This window comes from Mytilus trossulus, chromosome 7 (assembly GCF_036588685.1).
Source record: "Mytilus trossulus isolate FHL-02 chromosome 7, PNRI_Mtr1.1.1.hap1, whole genome shotgun sequence".
Lineage (NCBI taxonomy): Eukaryota > Metazoa > Mollusca > Bivalvia > Mytilida > Mytilidae > Mytilus > Mytilus trossulus.
Genome location: NC_086379.1, coordinates 2,068,675 through 2,081,062, shown reverse-complemented (window position 1 = coordinate 2,081,062; position 12,388 = coordinate 2,068,675). Strand labels below are relative to the sequence as shown.

The 12,388-nt window shown below is 31.8% G+C and overlaps 1 protein-coding gene across 2 annotated transcripts; it reads left to right on the top strand.

The window, feature by feature from the left end:
• The first annotated feature begins 857 nt into the window (after positions 1-857).
• LOC134724482 (serine/arginine-rich splicing factor 2-like) lies at positions 858-10,809 on the top strand. 2 transcript variants are annotated; one of them, XR_010108432.1, is made up of 4 exons: positions 858-1,165; positions 6,175-6,453; positions 8,581-8,927; positions 9,329-10,809. XR_010108432.1 is itself a non-coding variant. In XM_063587517.1 (3 exons), the coding sequence occupies exons 1-3, from the start codon at positions 984-986 to the stop codon at positions 9,426-9,428; spliced, it is 561 nt and encodes a 186-aa protein (XP_063443587.1). In that variant the 5' UTR covers positions 860-983; the 3' UTR covers positions 9,429-10,809. The 2 variants fall into 2 exon arrangements, 1 of the variants encoding a protein (XP_063443587.1); XM_063587517.1 differs by lacking the exon at positions 8,581-8,927 and having other exon boundaries at positions 860-1,165.
• Positions 10,810-12,388: the final 1,579 nt, after the last annotated feature.

The following is a 12,388-nucleotide window of genomic DNA, read 5'->3' as shown; positions in this document are numbered from 1 at the left end:
CTTCCATACAACAAAATTAATATAGTTGGCCTATTACTTATAGTTTATTTACCTCCTTAATTTCTGTCATTGGGACACTGCATCTTTTGCATTTTCACTTAATTATCAATTGATTATTAAATTTGTTAAGATCTGTTAATAATCTGCTATTTGAATCATTTCAATTTTGTGAGAACAAATCTCTATGAATCAGTCTTGATACTGACCTAGTTTTTGCTCTGTCTTTATATTAATGTATACTACAGTGAGCTACAATAATAAGACAGAGCAAAATCACACAACATTAATCAAATAAACAAACTAACTATAAACCTTCATTTCCTTTCTTCGTGATTTTTTTCCTCTAGAAATTTTCTTTACATTGCATTTCTATCATTTGTGTGTCTAATATTGCTATTTTTTGTGCTTTTGTGCATCCATATATATATATATATAGGCATTAATTAATTTGCCCAGTCAGATTTGATGCTAGTATAAATGAAAGGCTTCGATCATTAAGAAGTGGGTATAGATTTTCATTATTTAATCTAGAAAGGTACATCATAGTTTTGGGTTTTATGAAAGTTGCTAATGGCAGAAGTCCTAGTTGATTTCCTACTTTATTTCTAACAGCTAGATTTGGTGCGCTTCTTTTTGTCCGCAATACTTGTTTAATAAAATGTAGCTGGGTTTTTTTCTAAAAAATAATAGTTTTATCAATAAAATGAATGGCATCTGGTGTTGAGCTATTTTTGTTAGCTCGGATTTTAGCTGTATAAAATGAGAGGGCTCTCAAAACTAAATGATGATCACGAAAATAAAAAGAGTGGGGCGAGTTGCTAAATATGTGGGCCGATTTGGTGTGGCTTCCATGCAAGCGTTGAACTGACAAAGAAAACCAAGAACGAGGCTGAATAAATTTTGACGAGAAAGAACATGCAAGAAACAAAATAGGATCAATTTTGTATAATTTACATACATAAGTCGAAACTCAAACGACAAAAATGAGTTACTCTCGTCCTCCACCCAACACAGAACGAATGTCATCTCTTAAAGTTGACAATCTCACATTCAGAACAACACCAGAAGATCTGAGACGCGCCTTTGAAAAGTACGGCGAGGTTGGAGACATTTATATTCCCCGAGATCGTTTCACTAGGAAAAGCAGAGGTTTTGCATTTGTTAGGTTGGTTTATTATACTTGTCAAGGTAACGTGTCATAAGTATTTGTGGCAACAACCATTTATATATGAAATGATCAGATACTTGATAAACATGCTACAAAAAACAGTACACCATGTACACATGGTACAGGTATCCTACCGTAGTCTAAGATCGATCATCTTGTCAGTTCGTTAGGTATTTGTGTTTGTACTTAACACACGGGGAAACTCAGCATTGATGTCACTACGGTACTTCTGGCGTAGAAAAACAGTGCAAAATACGTTTTTTCTGCACTTTTGAATAAAAAAACATTTCTAAAGGTAAGTTTTCAATGTTGTTCTCAATTATTGCCAAAAAATGCCAATTTTCTAATGCCTGTTTCAATCCCAACTTCCCAATATTTAAAAACATTCTAGGACTTCACAAAATCCCATTTCCGCCCTCCATTGCTTTGTGTACATTCCATTCAGCGTCATCAATCTTGTGGCAGGCAATACAGGTCAAGCAAATCGTATTTTTAGGAATTTAAAAAATGACATGCTCACTACCTCTTTCTCGATTTTCCCGCGAAAAAAGCCAAACCAAAATGAAAGGAAAACTATAAGAAAAAACGATGTCCATGCCATAATTTTGAACAGGCATATAGAGTTGGTTAATAAGAAACAATTTACATTTATTTTTCATAGAATTTTCTTTTTATTCATTTAATCATTATAAAAAGATCGATATTCTGACCATCATGACTGTAGGTAAATATTCATGAAAAATTCCCTTGATGTCAAAAGGGATGGCATAAAAAGAGTTTTCCTGTTGAATAAAACCCAGAACTATTGCAAACTATTTTGAAGCAATATATCCCAGAAAGAAATAACATAATTGCCGTAGACTTAAAAATCCCCTAATTGACAGTAGAGCAATTTGATTGGATATAACGAATTGACATCACGTGATTTTGACGCCATTGAAATTTTAATGTAAACAAACAAGGTTAGAAGGTTCTGTACGGAACATCATCGTACATTTAGTTGCTGACAAACAATTACGAGTTATCAAGCTTGCCAATGCATGGTTATAAAAAATTAAAGCTAGGTCTACAGAAAAAATAAGAAAAAAATAGCCTTAGTATAACGACTTATCATTACACCTGGATATCAGGTCCGTTTGCGCCCAATACACTTTCGCAGCCTACACATTTGCACCCAAGGTCTGTTCGCACTCTCCACGTTCGCACCCAATTTTAATTCAAATTCCAGTTGAATAATTGGAAAACGTGATTGTTGTTTTAAGGCAGTGTCTGTGCGTACCTGCATGTGGGTACGTATAGCCAAATTGCCTTTTTAGGCTGCGCATACCCACATAAGGTTTTATGATAAAATGCCTCTGGATTGGGAATGAAATGTAATATATATGGAATTTGTTGCAATTAATGAATTAATTGATTTAACCCTTCTGCCGATGAGTCACGGTTTACCAGGATTCACACTTCAGACAGCTGACGATGAGTCCTGTCATGTTTTACCGGGATGGGAATACCTCTTTTTATGTTGCCCGCTCAAAAAAGTGCAAACATGAGTTATCTTTCTTTGATTAAAAACCCAGATGAAAGTGTAAACATGGCGGTTTTGTTTGTTAAAAACCATGTCAAAATCAGAGGAAATTTACGGAATTTACGAGAATTTGAAATGAGGGAACATTTTTTTTGAAAGAATATGGAAGAATTGAAGCCAAATTAGTTTACTTTTTTTACTTTAAAACGTTGTTTTACATGTATGTTCAAAACGCTTGGAATTGACATCGTTCAATGTGAGGAATTTGTAGAGCCTCATAAAATTCAAAATTTTGCTGCTTTGGGTTAAAAAATTACGATTTGGGGTTAAAAAGCAGAATTTTGAGAATATCACCCAAAATATGCCGAAAATTGGAAAATTTGAATATTTTATCAAGAAAAAATTATCAAAACATGAACAAAACTGTGAACATGGTGTTAGTGAATGAAATAAATACACTAAGGCCACACCAATTTGATTCCTTGTTCGACGGACCCGCCCGCACCTATTTTTTTCAAAACAGATTTTTTTAATTTTTTTTATATTCCCGCTTCCCGCATCCGGAAATGTAATCATGTCCATTTCCCGCACCGTTTTTTTGTGTGAATATTATAGAAAGATATCAACATTTGTTTTTAAAATCACAGTCTAACCTGTTTATAATGATTTTAAACATAAAAGCACCCCATCACACTGTGTAAATATCTGTTAGAATATTTGTTACAACATGAAAACTATTTATCCAAATCGGGAGTGCTCCGATATAAATTTATAACCGCGGAAATGCCCGTAAAGAACCAAAAGTTGGTTTCTTTCCCCCTTACTTATATTCCCTATCAAAAAAATGTTCGTTGTAAGAATAAAGTACAAAGAACTTCTGAAGGATTTGCTTTCAACTGCAATTATATTGTATGCTGGCGAAACAAAACTATCTATATATGCTGCATGTTTATGCACTGGTCCTGATTGATTCAGGGGCTTGTCTTTCAGCAGTTATCGTTTGTTTATCATGTTTGTTCATTGGTATTTTCCCGTTTGGATATATAAATTAGATCGTTGGTTTTCCTGTTCGAATTGTGTACACTAATAATTTTGGAGTCCTTTATAGCTTGCTGTTTGGTCTGTATCAAAGCCCTGTGTAAAAGGCCGTACTTTGACCTGTGTTTGTTATTATCAGGTTGAGAACAACTCTCAATCAGACAAGGGGTCATTTTACCATGTTTACTGATGTAGAAAAGAAAATAGAATTTAGTAATACCAAGGATTTCTTCTATACAAAACCTTTGGAAACTTTTTAAAGAATTTTGTACCTAAAAACAGGAGAGTTGCATCATATTTCAAACAACTTTTTTCTAAAAGAGGGGTCCACTTAATTATTATGAATAATATTAAAATGTTAAACTAAATGTATTAATTAAACATGGTTAAAGTCTAGGAATATTATAAAATTCTTGGACATGTTTTGACCATTTAATACCAGATAGATATATAGTTCTTTGAGAAAACATGAGCCCTTGTGTACACAAAAATACATGTGTATATTATAACTTATATTGATCCCTAATAAAGCATGTAAAAGGGATATTTATAACATTAAGGGGTTGGCCCCAAACTGATTATGACTTGAACGGAGAATTGTTTCATTGTCAGTCACACATACATAGACCAGATTTAATCATTTCTTGGTGAACAGGGAAAAAATACTTCATAAATTAAAGAAATGTCAAAGTTCAAGTGATAAATCAAGTTTTAATATTATCAAAACCTAATAATTTATTTTATTTTTATTATTTTTACAAAAAAAAATTATAGTCGCTCGCCTTTACTTTTCAAGCTTCGCCTCAAAATTTTCCAAATTAAATATTTTTTTATTTAAATTTTCAAATCGCTCGCTCGCCCCAAATTTTGAAGTCCAAAAATCCGTAGAACAAGAAATAAAATTGGTGTGGCCTAATAAGTAAAAACAAGTTTTGTTGTCGGTGCAATAAAAAAAAATCTTTTTTTTTAGAAAAATTAAATGACCCGGCGAACAATGACCCGGTCGGGTTAGAGGAAACCATGAATTATTTTTCCATGGCCTAACTGTGGGGAAGACATTTCAGACTTATCATGAATTAGCAAAATTTGTGCAGAACTATCAGGCATTAAATTTCATACAATTGAAAAAAAAGAAATTTGGAGTCTATAGCAGCCACAGAGAATAGAAGAACCGGGAGCACAAAAATTAAAGAAGATTTAAAGTACAATAGAATAAATTTTTCCTGCATTCATGTTGGGAAAAAATTCCAAACAAATTCTTGATGAAAACATAAACCTCCAGCTCATTAAAAAAAAATTTACCACTGAAGCTTGGAAACAACTAAAAATTAAGATCACAGAAAGAAGGGAACATGTGTCTGGATATGTATAAACTGTAAAAAAAAAACCTACATGGTCAGGACTCGTTGGCATGTGGTTGCTGGTTAGACTGGCAACACTTGAAATGTGAAGGGTTGAATCTGTGCCAAAACAATCATATTGGATATGTAAAATTTGTTCCAAATATTAATTAGTTACATCAATCTTTTATAATTGGTTTAAATTGATATTATTACTTGCTTCTTTAATTTTTATAAACTCGAGCTTTAATTTTAGTAGTTTTATATATTTTAAAATTTCAGTTTCTGTCTTGCATGTCTTACATTTTACTAAAAGATTATTTTAAAATACATTGTAAAAATATCATACATGTATGGGTATATTTTTAAATTATTAAAATTTTATTATTAAATTTTCATTTAAATTTTATAATTGTATTTATTTTTATCATGTTTCCTATTACAATGACTATACAGTTTCATTTTCCATCATTGTGCATTTAATTTTGCAATGTTTATTATGTATCTTTATTTACATGATTTGATAAATACAATTTGAAAATATTATCTTCATATTCTTCACTCGTTCTACACGAAATCCCTACATTATCGATAATTTTTGTATATATTTCACGTTTCATTCCCGATCCGATGGCATTTTATTAGAAAACCAGATGTGGGTATGTGCAGCCTAGAACAGCAAGTCGACTTATTCATAACCGCATGTGGGTACACGCAGACACTGCCTTGTTTCAAATCACTTTGGTGTAAATGCTGAATGTAAAACATTGAAGATTTTAAATGAAAAACACACAGCTTGGTTCCTTTGATCTGAAAAAATAAAACATTAAGAATGTGAACTACATGTATTGTACATGCATTTACTGAAGTCTCAATAATAATGTATTCTAGTCACTACAGCAAATACAAATATTTATGACGTCTTGAAAGGCATAATTATTTTGACCTGACATGGCACTACTAGGCACATGGTCAAATTGGCACAGACATTACCAACATTTTAAAAAGAGAACAACAAACAACACATGATATAAGTACTGACATATTTCATAGCCTAGTTACATTTACAAATAACAATGCACTCAATGAATTTTTTTGTTTCTCAGGTACTATGACAAAAGAGATGCAGAAGACGCACTTGATTCAATGGACAGAGCAATGTTAGATGGTAGGGAACTCCGTGTACAGATGGCAAGATATGGAAGACCTTCAAATGACCGTAGAGGTGGAAGAAGGGGAGGTGGAAGTTATGGCGGAGGTGGTGGCAGGGATGGAGATCGAGGCAGAGACGGAGATCGAGGCAGAGATGGAGGAGGAGGTCGATATGGAGGTGGTGACCGTGGTGGTAGCAGTAGGGACAGGGATAGTAGGCGGAGATCTTACAGGTAAACTCAATAAACAATTATTCTACAGTTACATGTACGAAGATAAGAATGGTAATAGTTGTAAATTTGTTGTAGCCTGGTTCATTTTATAGTAGATCATGGAGGCTTATGACTACATTGAGTGCATGGTAGAATGGTTTCATTCTTATAAGATCAAAAACTTAGTCATCTGACATATGATTTCACTAAATTCAGCATGTTCAGTATAATTAATAAATTGTGCAAATTGTTACCATTAAATCCAGGAATGAAATTGAACAACTTGTAAGCAGTCTTAGAAATAAAAAATTGAAAATACCAAATGATCAATTAGGTTTGTAAACCTCAAGAATAATAAGTTATCCTTTTGGTACACAGAAAATATTTAGTTAATTTGAGAATTAATTGACATAAAACATTTAAAGTTTGAAATGTACACAACATTTCTTAAACTTTGTTTCATGTAGGAACTTGTCATATCATTTCTGTTGACATCAAACTTCTGAATGTACATTCAACACAACTCACCTAGGCTAAAGAACACAGACACAATTTTATATAAATTTATATTAAAAAAATATTCCTTAAGGTGGCCTGGGCCTATTTGAAGTTTCTATAAAAATGCCATATTTTTGGTTATTTTATTCTTTAAAATGAATCAAATTGGTAGAAAAAAATAGGGGGTCACTGACCATTGAAGCTCAAAATTTTACTTTTAAACATGTATGTAAAAGGGACCAATGAAATGATAGGGAAAATAGAGGTGTTGACATATTTTTATCGGAATATCAAAAAAATGTTCTATGACAATTGGTCCAAAACTGTAATATGAAAAGCTGGGATATAGCTTCAAAGAATGAGCAAATGAAAACCATAGGTCACTGATAAGGAAAAAATATTATTTTGCATTAAAACCCAAATTTTGGCGGGAAATGGTGAAAATGAGTGAAATGTCATTTTGACCCTTAACAAATACTGATAATAACGAAAATATTCTACTAGGCACATAACTACAATGATTTAACATTTCTAATGACAATCAAAATATTTTAAAAAATTATTTCAAATTTACGACAAATACTTTTGTAATTCATGTGTGAAATTCAAATTATGCGCAGTCGAATAGTCCCAAGCCACCTTAAACTGAACTGCTTTAAATGTTAAACATGTTAAATATTCTTTACCTTGCTTAAGTGGCAGTGAAAAATCATGAATACCAGGCTACATTTATTCACTTTTCGTAGAAGTAGATTAAAAAACAATACTGTGGATTCATCAAATGCATTATAATACATAGGATGCCAATTTTCGTTAATTTCACGGTTATAGGATGTTCAGCAAAGTTTACATTTTGTTAAGTATGCAAACCTTAGTAAAATCGCAAATTCTATTCTAATATTCACGAAAAATACAAAGTTTCCTAAATCCATAAAAAAAATTCAAACTCTCAAAAATAATGAATCAACAGTATCATGAGTATTGTATCATGTTTCAGTTTTGCTTTTCATTTTATGTACAATAACATTTATGTATTTAAAAAGAATGATTTCTTTTGTTACCATGGTTACCAGGTTATTGTTGATATTGTACATCTACAATGTATCAGTATCAGTTTTCTCTACTTGTAACTTAATTCATATTTGACAGACACAGGAAGACATTCTAATATTACTGCTGTTCTTGGCAGACATAACAATTCAATTTTTTACAAATTTCAGATTTGTCTTTTGTATTGATAATTCATTATTTATTATTATAAGTTCAAATGTAGGATACCAACTTTTGTTGATTTCCAGTGTATAGATACACCATGGTTCTTGGAAGTATACATATTTATAGGAATTCTATTTTCCTTAAATTCATGAGAATTTGTACTCATGAAAATATATTTAAATCCATGATAGTGAAATTTAAATTATATTATTTATTATGACAACTAAAAAATCTATTTCATTTGCATACATGTACATGTTCATGTATGGATTTATATAAAGCTAAAAATTTAATAGACAGCTGTTCAATTTAAGCGTAAAAATAAATATAATAAACATATTTAAGTCTAGTCAACTCTATATATAGCTATAGTGTATATTTAATATCCAGTTTCTTCATACAAACTAAAAAGTTTTACTTTCTTTTTGGACCCAGGGAAAGGGACCTGATCATATGAGTTTAAAAGGATCATAGATTCCTGTACTAGATTATGTAATCCTGGGGTAACATGCACAGTGCAGTCTACAAGCTCAGGCTGGTGCAGTAGAATGCATATTGTGCAGTTAAGTTACACGAGCATCTGCTGCATGTGAAAGGCAAGGCAATCTTGCAGTCTAGTAATACGAGAACGTAGAGGTGTTATAGCTTGAATTGTTAAAGAGTAGCTGTTCCCAGATTTTTAGCTTCGAGGTTGTAAAATTAAGGAACCCGGTGTAGATTGTGGCAGGGAAATAATGGCCGACAAATTTAGTTTTAGAACAAGCGTTTATTAGGGGTAAGAGGTAAGATTGGAACAAACTGTTTAATGAAAGTTCAAAAAGGTTACTGCTACCTAATTATGAAATATAATTAATGTTTATTCCCAAACAATGTTTGTGTTTAACACACGTAATAAATTGTTTATCATATTTATATATATATATATATATGTATCATATTACATTATATCAGATAACCTATTATTAAACTTAATTCTTTTTGTTTCTTTTTATTTTATTTTTTTTTAAAACTCAAATGAAGAATGGTTTAATTCACACCACTAATCAGAAATAAAAAAAAAGTGTTATGAATTCAAGAATTTTTCTCTCACTAATCTGATTTATTTTATTTAAATTTCACAGGGAAAAAAATCAGACATTTAACACAAATTTAATATACATATTTCTTTTTTTTTCCCCAACAGGTCCAAATCTAGAAGTAGGAGTAGATCTAGGTCAAGGAGTCGATCTGACAGTTCCAGAAGTCGTAGCAAGAGTAGGTCTCGCTCCAGGTCAAGGTCATAAACCAAATGACAAATAAGAACATTTCATAGCTTTGTGTTTCATTATCATGTATAAATAATAGCTTTGTAGGAGCAGACATTATAGCAAGGGGGTTGGAGTTAAATCATGGGCAATTTAAATTTTGTTTTGGATGGATATCATAAGAAGAAGGGGGTGGGGACAATAATGATTTCTCAAATACAATTTGGCTTTAAGTATAAAATATATATTAGAGTATTTTAAGATTCTGTACTTTACCTTCAAGAATATTCTCAGTTGCTGTTATTCATTTGAAAATTAATCCTGACAAGTTGGATAAACTGGTTCCTTGTTAGTCTGCTCCGGTTTGGTTTTAATTTCATATGTGTATTAAACTTTTCTGCTAGAATATAAACATTGACTTTCACTCTTAAAAACAAAAGAAATTATGATAAATTTAGTTTTTTTTTTATATTTTAACCATGCTCATTTTATGTAGGTAGACCATATTCCCATGAAATATTTCTCAAGACATAAAAGAAGAGAATTGATACCAATAAAGTGTAAATTTAATTCTCAGTATTTGTCAAATTGTTTTTTTAAGCCATTTCTTGTTTTATCAAAATTAATTGGATTTTTTTCTTGTATTTTAGCAAAGGCAGCTTCGTCATTTCCCAAATTTCTAGGAACTAACATTGTATGATTACAATTTTGAACCTACTTGTTTAATCTGAAACCTGTTGGGAGTCAGAAAGTCATTTAAGTTGCTTTATTATAATCTGTTTTGAATTGAAAAGATTATACTGTTTTTTGTTTTAGACAAGTAGATAGTTTGTCATTCATGTAGCATATGTTTTGATATCGATTCTCTTCAATAAAAACTTCTTACATTTTTTATTAATTTATTTTAAATTCACTTTTTCTTTACATCTGCTGTCTGTCACTCATGGTCGTTCAAATTCATTATAAAAAAACTTGCATAATATTCATTGATCAAGACAATTTTCTTTCGTAGAATTTTTCAACATGTCATTTTTTCTGGTAAGGTAATTCAAATGTATTTGTCAAGAAAGAATAAATATATTGCTTAATTTTTGGTCAGACTTGTCAAATACATAATGATAACAAAATTAATTTCCAAGTTTTAGTCCATTGTTTTACCTAGGCCCTATAGTTCTTTCTTTAAGGGGATCAACCCTAATGTTTACAAAATTTACAAAAGTCTGACTATTGCCCTATTTTCAAAAAGGAAATGACCTTGTATCCAGCTGTATTTTGGATGCCAATTGTTGAAACATTATATTATTTGAAATGATACTGGCAATCGTAGCATGTCATCAAATTTTAAGTTGTAATAAAAGACCAGTGTCAACATTATAATGAATGTGTTGTATTCTGTGTAATAAAATTTGATCCTTTTTAATCAGGTTGTTTAGCCTTTTAAATCAATCAACAACCAGGTCCAAAAGTACATATAAAAAAGAAGATGTGGTATGATTGCAAATGAGACAACTCCCCACAAGACCAAATTGACACACAAATTAACTATAGGTTATACTATAACTATACTGCAAAGCCTTCTGACTTCAACAATGAGAAATGCCCATACAGCTTGGTCAGCTATAATTTCGCCTATAAAAGACCCAGAAATAACAATGCAAAACAATTCACTGGAGAAAACTAAGTCTTATTTATGAACAAGAGAAAGAATGAAAAACAAAAAAGTAACACATAAACAATTGACAACTACTGAATTACAGGCTCCTGACTTATGACAGGCTTATACACACACAATGTGGCAGGGTTAAACATGTTAGCAGGATCCTAACCCTCCCCCTAACCTGGGACAGAGGTATAACAGTACAACATAAAAACAAACTATAAAAATCCGTTGAAATAAGCCTAACCCATCAGATTGACAAAATACTAGTGGACTTTGACGGGTACTTGTAGATCCAAATCCCTAAAAACACTAGGTACAGATCTGAGAGTACTTGCACTTAACTGACAGCTAGTTCAAAGCCGCTGACAACTAATAAAAAAATCTTGCATCTAATACTAAATGTGTAGTCAGCATAACCAACCAACAAGCCAGTAGGGGTATAATGATGGGCAACAAACTGGTACAGTGGCACAATAAATTGCTGAATCAACTAACAAAGCGGTATAATGTCAATAATGAATGCAAGATCTATCATTGAGCCAATCGAATCATTAAATGACAGTAAAATCAACCAAGGAACAGGGATAAAATGACAGCAATATCAGCCAACAAACTGGTAGTATGATAAAATATCAGTGAAACCAACCAACAAACCTTTATCAAGCTGAAAATGATAGCAAACTCATCTAACAAACCAATATTGTAAAATGACTGCAAAATCAACTAACAAACACAAAAAACGGTACAATCATTAAATGACTGCAAAAATAAACTACAACACCGTCGCAATGATCAATGACATCAAGATAGATCAAGCATCACACTGGCACAATGGTGAAATGTCTGCAATTATCACTTTACAAACCAGTACAATGGTAAAATGTCTGCAAGATCACTTGACAAACTGGTAAAACGACTGTTATTACCACTTGACCATGGCTAACCGGTACAACGGTAAAATGTCTGCAATATCACTTGACAAACCGGTACAATGGAGAAATGTCTGCAAGATCACTTGACAAATTGGTAAAATGGTAAAACAACTGTTATTACCACTTGACCATGGCTAACCAGTACAATGATAAAATGTCTGCAATATCACTTGACAAACCGCTACAATGAAGAAATGTCTGCAAGATCACTTGACAAAGCGATACAATGGTAAAATGTCTGCAATACCACTTGACAAACCGGTACAATGGCGAAATGTCTGCAATATCACTTAACAAACCGGTATAATGGTAAAATGTCTAATATCACATGACCTACCAATACAATGGTAAAATGTCTGCAATACCACTTGACAAACCGGTCCAATTGTAAAATGTCTGGAAGATCA